We start from the raw sequence: 18485 nt of genomic DNA, 5'->3' as shown, positions 1-18485 counted from the left end.
AAAATAAATGCTAAAGTAAGCTCATCTGACATATATGCATTCTTAGTGGATGAGTGGTGTCTCTGGCATGGCTCCCTTGCCTACCACTACTAAATTGGAACTCCATTATTTTTTTCAACATTCCTTTTTTCAACATTATTTTTTTCAACATTATTTTTTTCAACATTCCTTTCCTGCAGATGACTGAGATAAATGCATCTTATAATCCTCTTCCTTATATTTAAATATTCCTCTTTTTATCAGTCCCAAGCAGGGTCAATGGGCTTCCCTGGTAGCTCAGATGGTAAAGCATCTGCCTGCAATGTGGGAGACCCCGGTTTGATCCCTGGGTCAGAAAGATCCCCTGGAGAAGGAAATGGCAACCCACTCCAGTACCTCTTGCCTGAAAAATTCCATGGACAGAGAAGCCTGGTAGGCTACAGTCCATGGGATTGCAAAGAGTCAGACATAACTGAGCAACTTCACTTTCTTTCACTAAGCAGGGTCAATAGAAAGAGTCAATGTGAGGGTAAGTGTGAAGGACGATAAATAATATGTTCATTTTTCTTCCTCCATTACCATCTTCCAACTGTCTAATCCATTCATGTCTAAGAACCAATTTACAGACCCTATTTCTTATGCATTACTCCAGTGGTATTTATCATGCAAGATATATATCGTAGAAACTAAGCACATTAATGCAATTTTTTTCTACTAACTTGAGAGTAGCATCTAAATGTGCCTCATTCTGCTTTTTATTTTTCTCCAAGTGACCATTTTGAAACAGTTTCCATTATTACATAGTTTTGTTTTTAAAGTGCTCAAAATATGTATCTTTGAAATAGTGTTTTTTTTAGTATCTCTCCTTCCATTATGGGCTTCCTTATAGCTCAGTTGGTAAAGAATCCACCTGCAATGCAGGAGACCCTGGTTTGATTCCTGGATCGGGAAAATCCCCTGGATGGAAAGGACAGGCTACCCATTCCAGTATTCTTGGGCTTCCCTTGTGGCTCAGCTGGTAAAGAATCTGCCTGCAATGCAGGAGACCTGGGTTCATTCCCTGGGTTGGAAAGATCCCCTGGAGAAGGGAAAGGCTACCCACTCCAGTATTCTGGTCTGGAGAATTCCATGGACTGTAAACTCCATGAGGTCACAAAGAGCTGGACGCTACTGAGCAACTTTCACTTTCACTTTCCTTCTGTTCTAGCACTAGATGTTTCACTGTAGGAATACAAATTTCTTTGTTAGAAAATGAAGATACACTGTTTCATAGAGAGAGAAAAACTTTACTTGATTATTTATTTAATTGCTTAAATTTTTTTTACTGACCTACCATTTAAAAAAAACCTCTTTAACATTTTTACAGTTTTTTATTATTTTTTTCTTGGTTCACACTCTTACTGTTTATGTTTGTTGTTATTGTTGTTATTCAGTCGCTAAGTCATGTCTAACTCTGCAACCCCATGGATTGCAGCTCCCAGGGATGGGGGAGCCTGATGGGCTGCCGTTTATGTGGTCACACAGAGTTGGCCACGACTGAAGCGACTTAGCAGCAGCAGCAGCAGGCTTCCCTGTCCTTCACTATCTCCCAGAGTTTGCTCAAATTCATATCCATTAAGTTGGTGATGCTATCTAATCATTTCATCCTCTGCTGCCCTCTTCTTTTGCCTTCAATCTTTCCCAGCATCCGGATCTTTTCCAATGAGTCAGCTCTTCACATCAGGTAGCCAAAGTATTGGAGCTTTACCATCAGTCCTTCCAAGAATATTCAGGGTTTATTTCCTTTAGGATTGACTGGTTTGATCTCCTTGCAGTCCAAGGAACTCTCAAGAGTCTTCTCCAGCACCACAGTTCAAAAGCATCATTTGTTTGGCACTCAACTTTCTTTATGGTCTAACTGTCACATCCATACATGACTACTAGAAAAACCATAGCTTTAACTATATGGACATTGTCAACAAAGTCACGTCTCTCTGCTTTTTAATATGCTATCTAGATTTGTCATAGCTTTCCTTCCAAGGAACAAGCATCTTCGAATTTTGTGGCTGCAGTCACTGTCTGCAGTGATTTTGGAGCCCAAGAAAATAAAATCTGTCACTGCTTCCACGCTTTCCCCTCCTATTTGCCATGAAATGATAGAACTGGATGCCATAACCTTAGTTTTTTGAATGTTGTGTTTTGAGCCAGTTTTTTTTTTACTTTCCTCTTTCACCTTCATCAAGAGGCATTTTAGTTCCTCTTCACTTTTAGCCATTGAAGTGATTATCATATGCATATCTGAGGTTGAGATATTTCTACTGGCAGTCTTGATTCTAGCTTATGAGTCATCTAGCCCAGCATTTCACATGTGTAATCTGCATATAAGTTAAATAAGCAGAGTGACAATATACAGCCTTGACATACTCCTTTCCCAATTTGGAACCCACCCATTGTTTCATGTAAGGTTCTAACTGTTGCTTCTCGATCCATAAATAAGTTTCTCAGGAGACAGGTAAGGTGGTCTGGTATTCCCATCTCTTTAAGAATTTTCCACAGTTTGTTGTGATCCACACAGTCAAAGGCTTTGGCAGCACAGTCCAGGAAGCAGAAGTGGATGTTTTTCTATAATTCCTTTGCTTTCTCTATGATCCAACAAATGTTGGCAATTTGATCTCTGGTTCCTCTGCCTTTTCTAAACCTGGCTTATACATCTGGAAGTTCTCAGTTCACATACTGCTGAAGCCTAGCTTGAAGGATTTTGAATGTAACCTTCAGTTCAATTCAGTCGCTCAGTTGTGTCCGATTCTTTGCGACCCCATGAACTGCAGCACGCCAGGCCTCCCTGTCCATCACCAACTCCCGGAGTTCACCCAGACTCACGTCCATCGAGTCAGTGATGCCATCCAGCCATCTCATCCTCTGTCGTCCCCTTCTCCTCCTGCCCCCAATCCCTCCCAGCTTCAGAGTCTTTTCCAATGAGTCAACTCTTCGCATGAGTTGGCCAAAGTACTGGAGTTTCAGCTTTAGCATCATTCCTTGCAAAGAAATCCCAGGGCTGATCTCCTTCAGAATGGACTGGTTGGATCTCCTTGCAGTCCAAGGGACTCTCAAGAGTCTTCTCCAACACCACAGTTCAAAAGCATCAATTCTTCAGCGCTCAGCCTTCTTCACAGTCCACCTCTCACATCCATACATGACCACAGGAAAAACCATAGCCTTGACTAGACGAACCTTTGTTGGCAAAGTAACGTCTCTGCTTTTGAATATGCTATCTAGGTTGGTCATAACTTTCCTTCCAAGGAGTAAGCGTCTTTTAATTACATGGCTGCAGTCACCATCTGTAGTGATTTTGGAGCCCAGAAAAATAAAGTCTGACACTATTTCCACTGTTTCCCCATCTATTTCCCGTGAAGTGATGGGACCGGAGGCCATGATCTTCGTTTTCTGAATGTTGAGCTTTAAGCCAACTTTTTCACTTTCCACTTTCACTTTCATCAAGAGGCTTTTTAGTTCCTCTTCACTTTCTGCCATAGGGGTGGTGTTATCTGCATATCTGAGGTTATTGATATTTCTCCCAGCAATCTTGATTCCAGCTTGTGTTTCTTCCAGTCCAGCGTTTCTCATGATGTACTCTGCATATAAGTTAAATAAGTAGGGTGACAATATACAGCCTTGACGTACTCCTTTTCCTATTTGGAACCAGTCTGTTGTTCCATGTCCAGTTCTAACTGTTGCTTCCTGACCTGCATACAAATTTCTCAAGAGGCAGATCAGGTGGTCTGGTATTCCCATCTCTTTCAAAATTTTCCAGTTTATTGTGATCCACACAGTCAAAGGCTTTGGCATAGTCAATAAAGCAGAAATAGATGTTTTTCTGGAACTCTCTTGCTTTTTCCATGATCCAGCAGATGTTGGCAGTTTGATCTCTGGTTCCTCTGCCTTTTCTAAAACCAGCTTGAACATCAGGAAGTTCACGGTTCACATATTGCTGAAGCCTGGCTTGGAGAATTTTGAGCATTACTTTACTAGCGTGTGAGATGAGTGCAATTGTTTGTGCTTACATGCTAAGTTGCTTCAGTTGTGTCTGACTCTTTGCAACCCTATGGACTGTAGCCCAACAGGCTCATCTGTCCTTGGGATTCTCCAGGCAAGAATGCTGGAATGGATTGCCATGCCCTCCTCCAGGAGATCTTTCTGACCCAGGGATTGAACTTTCATCTGTTATGTCTCCTGTATTGTCAGGTGGTCAAATACTCACCAAGGAAAAATTAGACAATATTTATGTTAGTAAAGCTGCTTTATCTAAAATATTGAAAAAAATATACAGAAGCTGTACTTTAGAAGTAGATTAGTAAGATTTATTTTAATTTTTTCAAAGTTTAAATGAGGTTATTTCTAGGTTATAAGACCATCCTCATTTTTTTTAGGGCATCAAAAAAGATCAACCTTAGAAAAAAAGAATATTGAACATGAAGAGACTCTGCCCACTGTGATTGCTACAACTAGAAAACCTGTCTATAAAGGTAAAAGTAATGGTATGTTACTTAACTAGGCCTCTGTTAAATGGGGACTTTGATTGTTTCCAAACACTGTTTATAACAGTGTTACAACAAACATCATTGGACGTAATTGATATTTCATAATCCTGTCTTGCCTCCATCAGCTCAGAGTTAAGTCTTTCACCTAAAAGGAATTGTCACTATTTCTTTCCTGATGCTGATTTTTTTGGTTCCTTTCGCAGCTCAGACATTCATTTCTCATTTAAAACTGACTGATTTTTTGAAGAACCATAGATATATTAAGCATATACATTGTGTGTATTCCAAAAAATAATATTGTAGTGAACTTTAACTTTTTGATTCCTGTATAAATGCTTCTCCAAGTGTGGTCCCTGGACTAGCAGCCTAGGCATTAACTAGGAACTTATTTAGAAATGCAAATCCTTGGCCCTCACTCCAGACCTACTGAAATAAAAGCTGTGGGGTTCAAGTCCTTTAATTTGTTTAACAAGTTCTCTGAGTGTTCTGATGCAGGGTAAAATTGGAGAACCATTTCTATAGAAACATAGGTAGATTTATGTACTTCTTTTCCATTTTCATTGTTAATTTCATATACAATATTCTATTTTTCATGATGTCACATAATAAAAATTATATCAAGTACAATGAAATTAAATAGAACTATTTTTTTAATCACACAACAGTTTTCCTTTAAAGTGCCATATACAACTGCCTGAAAATCTCCACCCCACCCATACTTTTGAAAATAAATTAATTCTGGGCAAAATAAATAATGTGAGCAAACTTATGGAGACAGCAATGAAATTGCAGGAGTGGAAGCCTTATGAAAATAACATTGCCTTGAGTGAATGGTGTTTATTGAACAATACTGAGAAAGACCCTGAATTAACAGGGTAGGCCCAAATCATGGAGGACCTTGATCGGCAGCAGGTGAGTTTTAGGGAATTTTCTGTTTTCTAATTTTGGGAAAGTTACAGTTGTCCTTTAAATAGCTAATAATGAAAATATTCCCCTAATTTGAAATAGTCATGTTTTAACACTGCACAACCAACTTCAAAAAAGAGAGGAAGTAAAAGCAAATGCCTTGTGGCTCAGCTGGTAAAGAACCCGCCTGCAGTGCAGGAGACCTGGGTTTGATTCCTGGATTGGGAAGATCCCCTGGAGAAGGGAAAGGCTACCCACTCCAGTGTTCCAGCCTGGTGAATTCCATGGACTGTATAGTCCATGGGGTCGCAAAGAGTCAGACATGACTGAGAAACTTTGACTTTCATGATAATAACCTAATTGATATGTGTTGTAGTATATTCTGTGGAGTTTGTAATTGCATAAAGTACAAGTGATAGAATTTTAAAAATGTGCTTCTTGACAACAAAAGTTAATAACATTGTTAATAGCAATCTTACCATAATGTGTAATATTATACATATTACATATAATATTACAAGTAATAATCAGTGTTATTAGCAACTTGAATAATAATTAAGATAGTATTTTTAACCACTTTTTTTACTGTGCCCTGGAAAGCATAAATATTATTGGATGAAATAGCCTTAAATCCAATCTGAATTATTACTGATATAGGTATTTAAACTTCTATATAATCCTTTTGTGCCTTAAATGTTACTGTATTTCTCCAGCAAGAATTTGAACAATGAGTAGTATTGACCTAAGTATTTTGGAGTTCTGTTTTGTATCAGTATTTAATAAGGAAAATTGGATTTCTACAAAAACAATATAAAGTGGAACAAAATTAGTGAAATAGTGGCTATCTTCTATAACTCCTCACTATAAAGATATTATTTATATTTTATACTGTAGTAAAAAATGTACAACTTATATGGCAAGAAGAAATCATGAACTGAGCATAAAATATCAATCAAGAGAAGATAAATGGAGTGATTCTTCACTAATTACTGATTATTGTCTGAAACTGAGAAAGATCCAAGAGGTAACATAGAAATTATATGTATTAATAATTTTTGTGAAGGTTTTGGAGAGAATTATGCAGAAATGAATAGGAGAATTGTTGAAAGCTGCCAAAAATTGGAATGTGAGCAATGCAAAATTAGTTTTCCAACATAAGTTCAGCATAGCATCCTGCCCCCATGAGTGGTGATTGGTGGACCCAGTCTAGCCTCTCAGTTTGCTTCTGTGGACTATCCAGATAATAGTGAATATAATTTATTCATTAATTATGTGATTATTTGATTAGATGAGCTGATATATGTGCTAAATCAGTGCTTTTCAAGCTTGTCTACAAAATAGGAATCACCTAAGGTGACTTTTCACTTTCATGCATTGGAGAAGGAAATGGCAACCCACTCTAGTATTCTTGCCTAAAGAATCCCAGGGATGGGGGAGCCTGGTGGGCTGCCATCTATGGGGTCGCACAGGGTTGGACACAACTGAAGTGACTTAGCAGCAGCAGCAGCAGCAAGGTGCTTTAAAAGCTACTAATTATACTGTGCAGCCAGAGCTGAGAACTGTAATGCTTATTATCTGATGATATAAAGGAAATCCATGAATACCTCAGTCCATCCATGAATGGTTGTGGCTGTTTTGTTTTTAATCTGGATCTTGTAGCTATGGAAAAGGAGTGCCCAATGAATAGATTCAGTCTGTATTGGATCCATGTAAATATTCCTTCTCCCAAACCATGTTGTTCATGGTGATCATGGCTTGACCTCCACAGCACTCCCCAACAGATATTTTTTATTTGATAAATTTAATGCCTTTTATTGCCATACCTCATTTTACTGTGCTTTGCTTTAGTGAGCTTTATAGATACATGTTTTTTTTTTTTTTTTTTCCTTGTTAATTTTCTGTTTAGTTGATCTATCCATAAGTGTGAGTGGGGTATTAAAGTCTCCCACTATTATTGTGTTATTGTTAATTTCTCCTTTCATACTTGTTAGGATTTGTCTTACATACTGTGTGCTCCCATGTTGGGTGGATATATATTTATAATTATTATATCTTCTTCTTGGATTGATCCTTTGATCATTATGTAGTGACCTTCTTTGTCTCTTTTCACAGCCTTTGTTTTAAAGTCTAATTTATCTGATACGAGTATTGTGACTCCTGCTTTCTTTTGGTCCCAATTTGCATGGAAAATCTTTTTCCAGCCCTTCACTTTCAGTCTGTATGTGTCCCCTGTTTTGAGGTGGGTCTCTTGTAGACAACATATGTAGGGGTCTTGTTTTTGTATCCATTCAGCCAGTCTTTGTCTTTTTGTTGGGGCATTCAACCCATTTACGTTTAAGGTAATTACTAATAAGTATGATCCTGCTGCCATTTACTTTATTGTTTTGGGTTGAGTTTATACACCATTTTTGTGTTTCCTGTCTAGAGAATATCCTTTAGTATTTGTTGAGAGCTGGTTTGGTGGTGCAGAATTCTCTCAGCTTTTGCTTGTCTGAAAAGCTTTTGATTTCTCCTTCATACTTGAATGAGATCCTTGCTGGGTACAATAATCTGGGCTGTAGGTTATTTTTTTCATCATTTTAAGTATGTCTTGCCATTCCCTCCTGGCTTGAAGAGTTTCTATTGAAAGATCAGCTGTTATCCTTATGGGAATTCCTTGTGTGTTATTTGTTGTTTTTCCCTTGCTGCTTTTAATATTTGTTCTTTGTGTTTGATCTTGTTAATTTGATTAATATGTGTCTTGGGGTGTTTCTCCTGGGTTTATCCTGTTTGGGACTCTCTGGGTTTCTTGGACTTGGGTGATTATTTCCTTCCCCATTTTAGGAAGTTTTCAACTATTATCTCCTCAAGTATTTTCTCATGGTCTTTCTTTTTGTCTTCTTCTTCTGGAACCCCTATGATTCAATGTTGTAGCGTTTAATATTGTCCTGAGGTCTCTGAGATTGTCCTCATTTCTTTTAATTTGTTTTTCTTTTATCCTCTCTGATTCATTTATTTCTACCATTCTATCTTCTAATTCACTAATCCTATCTTCTGCCTCTGTTATTCTACTATTTGTTGGCTCCAGAGTGTTTTTAATTTCATTTATTGCATTATTCATTATATATTGACTCTTTTTTATTTCTTCTAGGTCCTTGTTAAACCTTTCTTGCATCTTCTCAATCCTTGTCTCCAGGCTATTTATCTGTGATTCCATTTTAATTTCAAGATTTTGGATCAATTTCACTATCATTATTTGGAATTCTTTATCAGGTAGATTCCCTATCTCTTCCTCTTTGTTTGGTTTGGTGGGCATTTATCCTGTTCCTTTATCTGCTGGGTATTCCTCTGTCTCTTCATCTTGTTTAAATTGCTGAGTTTGGGAGTCCTTTCTGTATTCTGGCAGTTTGTGGAGTTCTCTTTATTGTATGCTTCCTCGCTGTGTGTGGGTATGTAGAGGTGGCTTGTCAAGGTTTCCTGGTTAGGAAGCTTGTGTCGGTGTTCTGTGGGTGGAGCTGTATTTCTTCTCTTTGTTCAGTCGCGCTATGGGGAGGGAGGGAGGGATGCTGCAAACAAATGACACTGGCGTGGCGCCGCAGTGCCTCAGCCACACTGGGTCTGCCCGCCACGGGCGCGTGTAGCCTCCCCTGCCCACACTGCTCAGGCTCTAGGTTGTTCCGCTGGGAACAATCCGAGGCTGGCCCTGGGTTGCATGCACACTCCCAGGTCCAAGCTGCTCAGGTTCAGGCACTCAGGTAGTCCTCAGAGGCGCAGACTCAGCTGGGGCTGCGTTTTGTGCTCTTCCCAGGTCCGAGCAGCTCAGGTGATGAGGTGTTTGGCGAGCGCCAATGCTGCGACTTATCGCTCCCCCGCCACTTGGTTATCTGGGTGTAAAACCGCGCACCTTCTCAGGCAGATGTTGACCGCCCAGACCCCCAATAAGTTTTAGTTAGCAAAGAAGCCAGTTTTATAGATAATGTCTCTCTGGGCTGCGATTGCCCCCTTCCCGCTCTGGCTGCCTGTCACCGGAGGGGGGAAGGTTTGCAGCCGCTACCTCTGTTTAGTCCTTTGTTCCGCGCGCTGGCTGGCTGGTGTGTCTTAGGTTAGGCTGGCTTTTCGCATGGTAGATATCCCACAGTCTGGTTTGCTAGCCCAAATTATTTCGCCAGATAGTGCTCAGGTATTCAGGCCAGATTCTTACTCAGCGATGCAGCCCCGCGCCGCGCCTCCCTGCCCAGCCCCGCTAATGGCGGATGCAGGCGCTCTGCGCTGCTTCTCCGCTGGAGGAGTTATCGTAGGGCCTGCAATCTGCGAGTTTTAATTGTTTATTTATTTTTTCTCCCTGTTATGTTGTCCTCTGTGCTTCCAAAGCTCGCACGGATTCGCAGTGAGAAGGTTTCCTGGTGTTTGGAAACTTCTCTCTTTTTAAGACTCCTTCCCGGACGGAACTCCGTCCCTCCCTCTTTTGTCTCTTTTATTGTCTTTAATATTTTTCCTACCTCCTTTCGAGGAGTTGGGTTGCTTTTCTGGGTGCCTGATGTCCTCTGCCGGCATTCAGAAGTTGTTTTGTGGAATTTACTCGGCGTTTAAATGCTCTTTTGATGAATTTGTGGGGGAGAAAGTGTTTTCCCCGTCCTACTCCTCCGCCATCTTGGCGCCTTCCTCTATTTTAATTAGTTTAAATCTAAATAGCCATATGTGGTTTGTGGCTTCTATATTGGACAGCACAACTCATGAATGATTCAACAACCAATCAGGACTTGGAAAAGCAGTGAGCTCTCCATAAGATGACATATATGAAACCTTTTTGCTGATTAATGATAGGTACAACTAAACATATCTCCTGGGAGAAGTAGGAGCAGGAATAGTATTTCAGCAGAGCTGTTGGATAAGATATGATGCTTCTTAGGATGGCAGGATGGCCCTTAACATTGAGCAGCAGTGTCAGTTTCAACTACAGATTCTGAATAGCTCAAATTAGGCCAGGATTAGTGGGCAAAAGCAAAGGATCTACAGCTGTTGGAAGGCTTTGCTGCTGCTGCTGCTGCTGCTGAGTCACTTCAGTCGTGTCCGACTCTGTGCGACCCCATAGACGGCAGCCCACAAGGCTCCCCTGTCCCTTGGATTCTCCAGGCAAGAACACTGGAGTGGGTTGCCATTTCCTTCTCCAATGCATGAAAGTGAAAAGTGAAAGTGAAGTCGCTGAGTCTTGTCCGACTCTTAGCAACCCCATGGACTGCGGCCCACCAGGCTCCTCCATCCATGGGATTTTCTAGGCAAGAGTGCTGGAGTGGGGTGCCATTGCCTTCTCCTGGAAGTCTTTGGTTGCCTTCAAAATTAAGGCAAGTCTCATCTTAGAGTCAGATAATGAGTAGTCAGGGCGCCCTTATGAGAATGAATATCTAACAACCTCTAGAAATCCAATAATTCCTTTGATTTTTATTGTGATTCACTCAAAAGTTTAAAACTTACTAGAGATCATATTAATGCTGTAAGTAAGCTAAAAAAGCCTCAAGAGAGTATTTCTCTGGTCTTTTGAATACATTTTTTGCTATGGTTAGTCTAAAAATGGTGCTTCTAAAGACAGATCTGGACTGCCTAAACCAAAGGTTAATGTGAGGTCTGTTTTCTTACGTAAATTAGAATATCAGCTTTATAAACACGCTCTGGCCATAAGGTAGTAGAAGAGAAATTTTATGTTCATAAAAATGCTGTTGAAGCTTATTCAGTTGGTAAGAGTATCTCCAGCATTTCATTTTCTGTTTGTCACAATCTCTAATTGAAGTCAAATTGTTAGTGTCCTAAACATTTACTTCCAAAATGTATCATAGAGCTAGCTGGTTCAGGAGATTAGAGATCAATAGGAGCAGATAGTAATCTAAATGTAACCATTTGACAACTTAGTATTTAATGAGAGGCAAAAATCCTTATTTTTCTTTTCAAGATGAACATGAGATTACTTTTGGGGGGGCACGGTTTGAGGAATATATTTCCCCCCTCTGTATATTGGTGGCTAACTTTTTGCACAGGGCAATGATTTCAGGTACAGAAAGAGTATATTCACTTGAAGGATCCTAGACACTAGTTGATTACACAATGAGATTCCCGAGGCAAGGGAATCATGTGATTTTGTTTTCTGATTTAGAAAACAGTTCTCAATATATTTTGTTCTTCTGTATGTCAATGAACACCACAGTTGCAAATAAAATGGACTTTTTAAATAGGGTGTGGGCATTCAGTTCACTCAGTTATGTCCAACTCTTTGCTGCCCCGTGGACTGCAGCACACAGGCCTCCCCTGTCCATCACCAACTCCCGGAGTTTACTCAAACTCATGTCTGTTGAGTCAGCGATGCCATCCAACCATCTCATCCTCTATCATCCCCTTCTCCTCCTGCCCTCAATCTTTCCCAGCATCAGGGTCTTTTTAAATGAGTCAGCTCTTCGCATCAGGTAGCCAAAGTATTGGAGTTTCAGCTTCAACATCAGTCCTTCCATTGAATATTCAGGACTGATTTCCTTTAGGATGGACTGGTTGGATCTCCTTGCAGTCCAAGGGACTCTCAAGAGTCTTCTCCAACACCACAGTTCAAAAGCATCAATTCTTCAGCGCTCAGCTTTCTTTATAGTCCAACTCTCACATCCATACATGACTACTGGAAAAATCATAGCCTTGACCAGACAGACCTTTGTTGGTAAAGTGATGTCTCTGATTTTTAATATGCTGCCTAGGTTGGTCATAACTTTCCTGCCAAGAAGTAAGCGTCTTTTAATTTCATGGCCACAGTCACCGTCTTTTAATTTCATGGCCACAGTCACCAAATCATCACAGTGATTTGGAAGCCCAGAAAAATAAAGTCAGCCACTGTTTCCACTGTTTCCCCATCTATTTGCCATGAAGTGATGGGACTGGATGCCATGATCTTAGTTTTCTGAATGCTGAGTTTTAAGACAACCTTTTCACCCTCCTCTTCCACTTTCAAGAGGCTCTTTAGTTCTTCTTCGCTTTCTCCCATAAGGGTGGTGTCATCTGCATGTCTGAGGTTATTTGTATTTCTCCCTGCACTCTTGATGCCAGCTTGTGCTTCTTCCAGCCTAGCGTTTCTCATGATGTACTCTGTATATAAGTTAAATAAGCAGGGTGACAATATACAGCCTTGACGTACTCCTTTTCCTATTGGAACCAGTCTGTTGTTCCATGTCCAGTTCTAACTGTTGCTTCTTCAGATTTCTCAGGAGGCAGGTCAGGCGGTCTGGTATTCCCATCCCTTTAAGAATTTTCCAGTTTGTTGTGATCCACACAGTCAAAGGCTTTGGTGTAGTCAATAAAGCAGAAGTAGATGGTTTTCTGGAACGCTCTTGCTTTTTCAATGATCCAAAAGATGCTGGCAATTTGATCTTCTAACAATACAAGAGAAGACTCTACGCATGGACATCATCAGATGGTCAATACCGAAATCAGATTGATTATATTCTTTGCAGCCAAAGATGGAGAAGCTCTATACAGTCAGCAAAAAAAGACTGGGAGCTGACTGTGGCTCAGATCATGAACTCCTTATTGCCAAATTCAGGCTTAAATTGAAGAAAGTAGGGAAAACCACTAGCCCATACAGGTATGACCTAAATCAAATCCCTTGTGATTATACAGTGGAAGTGAGAAATAGATTCAAGGGACTAGATCTGATAGATAGAGTGCCTGATGAACGATGGACGGAGGTCCTGACATTGTACAGGAGGCAGGGATCAAGACCATCCCCAAGGTAAAAAAAAAAAAAAAAAAAAAGGCAAAATGGTTGTCTCAGAAGGCCTTACAAACAGCTATGAAAAGAAGAGAAGCAAAAGGCAAAGGAGAAAAGGAAAGATATACCCATTTGAATGCAGAGTTCCAAAGAATAGCAAGGAGAGGTAAGAAAGCCTTCCTCAGGGATCAGTGCAAAGAAATAGAGGAAAACAATAGAATGGGAAAGACTAGAGATCTCTTCAACAAAATTAGAGATACTAAGGGAACATTTCATGCAATGATGGGCACAATAAAGGACAGAAATGGTATGGACCCAACAGAAGCAGAAGATATAAAGAAGAGATCGCACGAATATACGGAAGAACTGTACAAAAAAGATCTTCATGACCCAGATAATCACGATGGTGTGATCACTGACCTAGAGCCAGACATCCCGGAATGTGAAGTCAAGAGGGCCTTAGCAAGCATCACTACGAACAAGTCTAGTGGAGGTGATGGAATTCCAGTTGAGCTATTTCAGATCTTAAAAGATGATGCTGTGAAAGTGGTGCACTCAGTATGCCAGTAAATTTGGAAAACTCAGCAGTGGCCACAGGACTGGAAAAGGTCAGTTTTCATTCCTGACACAAAGAAAGGCAATGCCAAAGAGTGCTCAGACTACCGCACAATTGCAGTTATCTCACACACTAGTAAAGTAATGCTCAAAATTCTCCAAACCAGGCTTCAACCATGCATGAACCATGAACTTCTGGATGTTCAAGCTGGTTTTAAAAAAGGCAGAGGAACCAGAGATCAGATTGCCAACATCCGAAGGATGATTGAAAAAGAAAAAGCAAGAGGGTATGGTGGTAACTGTAATTTACAGGATTTGTATTTTTGACAAAAATGGCTGAATCACTGGGCCAGTGAATACGGGTATTGATGGCTTCTTGAGTGAAATCCTGGTGCATGCAGCTGCCCAACACTTTGAAGTCTATCATTGCTTTAACTGAATGGCAGAAACCCACAACCAAGCATTTCACTGAGACATAGACTGCTCTCTCTGAACCCACAGACTGGGAAGAGAAAAAGCATTGTGACTGTTCTCTCTCCCATATCTTTCCTACCCTCCTATCACTTTCCTGACAGCCAGTCAGGTGACTGAGTAGCAGATGGAAAGCTATGGGCTGTGTGCCGGCAGTCAACATGTTCAGTTCTACAAAGCACAAGCATAATCCCTATCTTAGGAGGATAAGATTCCAGACCTTTCAGTTTGGGGATGGATGGGTCAGAGTGGTAGAACTATGTATGAACGACTCTTGTGTTCATATGGTCTCATGGGTTAAGTCTATCAGTTCAGAGCATGTTTTCATCAAGGATCAAGGAAAGAAGCTAATTTAAATTGTTCAAGATCGTAGAGCACATTAGAAGCAAAGAGAGGGGAACCCATAAAACTGGACTGTATATAAAGTCCATGATTTTAATCTCTAGTATATATCCCATGTAGAAGAACGAAATGGCAACCCACTCCAGTATACTTGCCTGGAAAATTCCATGGACAGAGTAGCCTGGTGGGCTATGGTCCATGGGCCCACAGAGAGTCAGACACAAATGAGTAACTGAGCACATATATCCCATTACAAAGTCATAGTCCATAATACCCAGCTTTACAATATTGTTTAAAAAAATTATTCTGACATTTGTTTTAATGAAAACTATTTGAAACTATTGTGATAGGGGAGGAAGGTTGAACTCAACTCCAAATATAGCAGAAACAGCTGGGGTTTATAGCCAGTGAGCAGAGTAAGTGAGTGAGTAAGTGGATGTGACATTACTAAGAGGTGGCATCAAGTGTCGGGGATTCCTGCTAAATAACCCTAACAGTCTTCTTGCTGAAGGCAGACCAAGGACAGGGCCAAGCATGAATCCTAGTTGAAAAGAAGGCTTAGAGAAACCCAACTAAATTTTGCTTAAGGAAGAAGTTTTTGTCAATGTTCAGCTAAAATAAACTTCCTAGCATTGAGACAAAGATCATTGATTTTGAAAACCAAAAGCTCCAGATAATATTTTGAAAAATGCTATGCAACAAGTGTAAAATTTACTGTAATGATGAGGAATATACAAAACTGAAAGAAATGCTTATGTGTATATTAGAGGTTCAATTAAATGAAAAATATAGTAACTTGGTTTATTTTCAGAACTCTTCTTTACCATCTGGAACACATTTGAAACTCTTTAAGATCATAGCCACTGTTGCTGATGTTAAGAAAGGAGCTGTCTGCCGAAATTCTACCTTGCTTCAATTCATTCATGTCCCTGTAATGTCTTCTGGTGTGGTATAAAAGCAATTAAATGAAATCTTTCCTCCACATGCTTTGATAATGTCTTAATTATTTGTGTCAACTATTTGCAAATCTATTCTTTATGATACTATGTAGAAAAAAGTCACTTCCATACCTTTGTTACACTTCCAGATAGAGGAAATGAATTAAGAAAAAAATCTTGCTGTAGTTTTTTATATTAATCTGAAAATTCATTGAAGAGATCAGAACAAAGTCTTTATATAATATTTATTAAACTTAGTAAGACTACAAATCATACTGTTAGCTTTTAACTGAACTAAAAAAGATATTATTTGTAAATTCAAAGAATTTATTCTGTGTAGGAATATTATTAGTATCAAGTTTAATTGGTATTAATTTTTAAAGGAACATTGAAAAGAATAAGAGGAAAAACCTTGTAAGTATTGATTGAGTTAGTAGTCCAATATCTTTATTGTTGCCTTGTTTTCTCTTTTGGCCCTGAGATGGATGAATTTTCATGACTGTTTATTATCTAATCAAGTATTTCTTTTTGTGTGAAGGTTTCTTTTATTTTTTGAATATTTTTATCAGCTTCTAATATTTCTAAATATTATTAATAAAATTTTGGTTCCTTATCTTTCAGTTTCATTTCAAAACAGAAATGAAAACAATACTCATATATTTTCTTCCAAAATCCAGAATTAGTATAACATTCAAAACATGCTTATATTGATAGGCTACTGATTTAGTAAAAAAATGTGAATAGGGATTTAAATATTTGCATGTAAGAATTTAATCTTTAACCCATAGGAGCTCAGTATATAGTCATTATGGACCCAAGATAGAGGCAAAGTATTTTCACTGTCACATTCTTGTGTCTTTCAGTGATACACTGATTTATATATTTTATACACAGATATATATTTATACATATAAATACTGTCTTTATATAAACATTTATGTGTATTGACACACACTCCATCAACACTAATTTGTTGATATCAAATATCACTAATTTGATAAATGTGAAACCTGAATGTGAGATGTAGGGGGAGGATAACATTTTATACTACTTTATCCACCTTCATTTTGTAGAATATATCTCTCTAAACAACCCTAGATTTTAGAGCATGACTTGTAACAAACCATAAACAACATATAATTGTTCTCCATGTAGAATTACTTTCACAACTTAATATTTGAAAGATGATCATTTGGCCTCTCCTTAAGTATATCCAGTTACAGTGGCCTCACTGTCTCAATTCTAAGAAGTCTCAGCATCAGAAATGGTTATTAACATTGATGGAGAGTGAAAGCCAAGTTTCTCACTGTTGGAGAAAGAAGTTATAGATAAGCAAGATGGAAAGTCTAGAATAAACCCCAGGGTAATGGGTATGATAGGAAATCATACTATTTTTGCAACATGTATATATGTAGAATCACTTTTTCAGTAATCACCCAGAGAGTATTTGTATGAACAGTAAATTCTATATTTAAGAATTTGGACAGAAAAACAAGTTATGTTGTTATCCATTTATTTATTCCTTCAATTAAAACTTTAGTATTTATTATGTCCAGGCACAGTGTTGTTAGGTTTACAAGGGTAAACTAATTGTCATTTCATCAACTCAAAATCTAGTGAGGGAAACAAATGTTAACTGACTATGTGTATAGAAAGGTGAATTACATTTAGGATTTATGAATACATAAGTTTGTATAGTATACATATCTATATATAACACTTTAAAATTTGATTTAACATATTTAATCATTTTTTATTTACAGTGGTTAGTTTCTGGTGTATAGCAAAGTGATTCACTTATATGTAGGTGTGTGTGTATATATGCTTGTCCATACTCCTCTCCATTTTAGTTTAAAATACTGAATATAGTTCCCTGTGCTATACAGTAGAGCATTGTTACTTATCTATTTTATATATAGTAGTTTGTATCTAATCCCAAACTCTTAACTTATCCCTCCCCACAAGCCCATCCCAAACTTTCCCCTTTGAAAACTATAAGCTTGTTCAGACCGAGAGACTCCCAGAAGAAAGGGAAAAGAGGATTGAAAATGTGTTTGAAGAAACTATGCCTAAAAACTTCCCAAACCTAAAGAAGGAAACAGATCAGATATCCATGTATAGGAAGCACAGAGGGTCTCAAACAAGATGAACCCAAACAGGTCTACACTAAGACATATTATAATTAAAATGGCAAAAGTTAAGGAGAGGACACTAAAGACAGCATGAAGAAAAACAGAGTTAGTTACAAAAGAACCCCCAGAAGTCTATCAACTGATTTTTCTAAAGTGAAAGATTATCTATATGGAGTGAAGTAAGTCAAACAGACAAAGATAAATGCCATATGATATCAGGTATATTTGGAATATTAAAAAATGATACAAATTAAATTATTTACAAAACAGACTCATAGAAAACAGACTGTATACTTAAAAGTAGTTAAAATTATTTATTTTTATGTTGTGAATATTTTACCCATGAGAAAGGTTTAACATTGTTTTCTAATTATAATTTTTCAAGGTAATTTGCTAATTTGTTTAGAAACAAATGAAAATCTAACGCGTTAAAATATTCTAGAGGAACAAAGACTCTATAAACTTGTAGAAGAATTTATAAATTTGTTTTCCAGAGAAAATATAGAGCAGAGTTACATTCAGGTAAGAGTATTAACAAAATTTCTTTTCTGGCTCACTTAATTTTAGCAACTTATTTTCTTAAATTTTAATTTAAAAAATTTTAAATAGCAGCATAATAAACTGATGTGAATTCAGAGATATCACTGAATTTTCTACCTATTACTAGATTTTGTTAATTTTAATGTTAAAATTTTACATAAAACAGTAACCTTCAATGGTCAGTGTTGTTCTGTACTCAAATAGATAAAAATTCAATACTGAGTAACTTTTCCTTGAATGAATTGTGGATGTGTTTACTTCTGACCTTGCTTTTTATTGTTTGTGGGTAAAACGAAGGGAGATAGAGTTGAACTAATCATACTAACATTGTGGTGTGTTATCATCATTAGTTTACTCAAGTTCCCTCTCTCATTTCTACATTATTAAC

General features: G+C 38.3%; 1 protein-coding gene across 1 annotated transcript in view; it reads left to right on the top strand.

Moving 5' to 3' along the window:
* LOC138990501 (coiled-coil domain-containing protein 7-like) overlaps positions 1-15458 on the top strand; it is a 170932-nt gene extending 155474 nt beyond the window's left edge. The window contains exons 25-28 of the mRNA XM_070382052.1: positions 4386-4481; positions 5162-5408; positions 6297-6426; positions 15299-15458. Of these exons, the coding sequence (XP_070238153.1) occupies positions 4386-4481; positions 5162-5172 (107 nt within the window). The 3' untranslated portion in view covers positions 5173-5408; positions 6297-6426; positions 15299-15458. The remainder of the gene's footprint in view (positions 1-4385; positions 4482-5161; positions 5409-6296; positions 6427-15298) is intronic.
* Positions 15459-18485: the final 3027 nt, after the last annotated feature.

Source organism: Bos mutus, chromosome 13, assembly GCF_027580195.1.
Source record: "Bos mutus isolate GX-2022 chromosome 13, NWIPB_WYAK_1.1, whole genome shotgun sequence".
In the NCBI taxonomy this organism is placed as follows: Eukaryota; Metazoa; Chordata; class Mammalia; order Artiodactyla; family Bovidae; genus Bos; species Bos mutus.
This window is presented reverse-complemented; position numbering and strand designations above follow the sequence as displayed.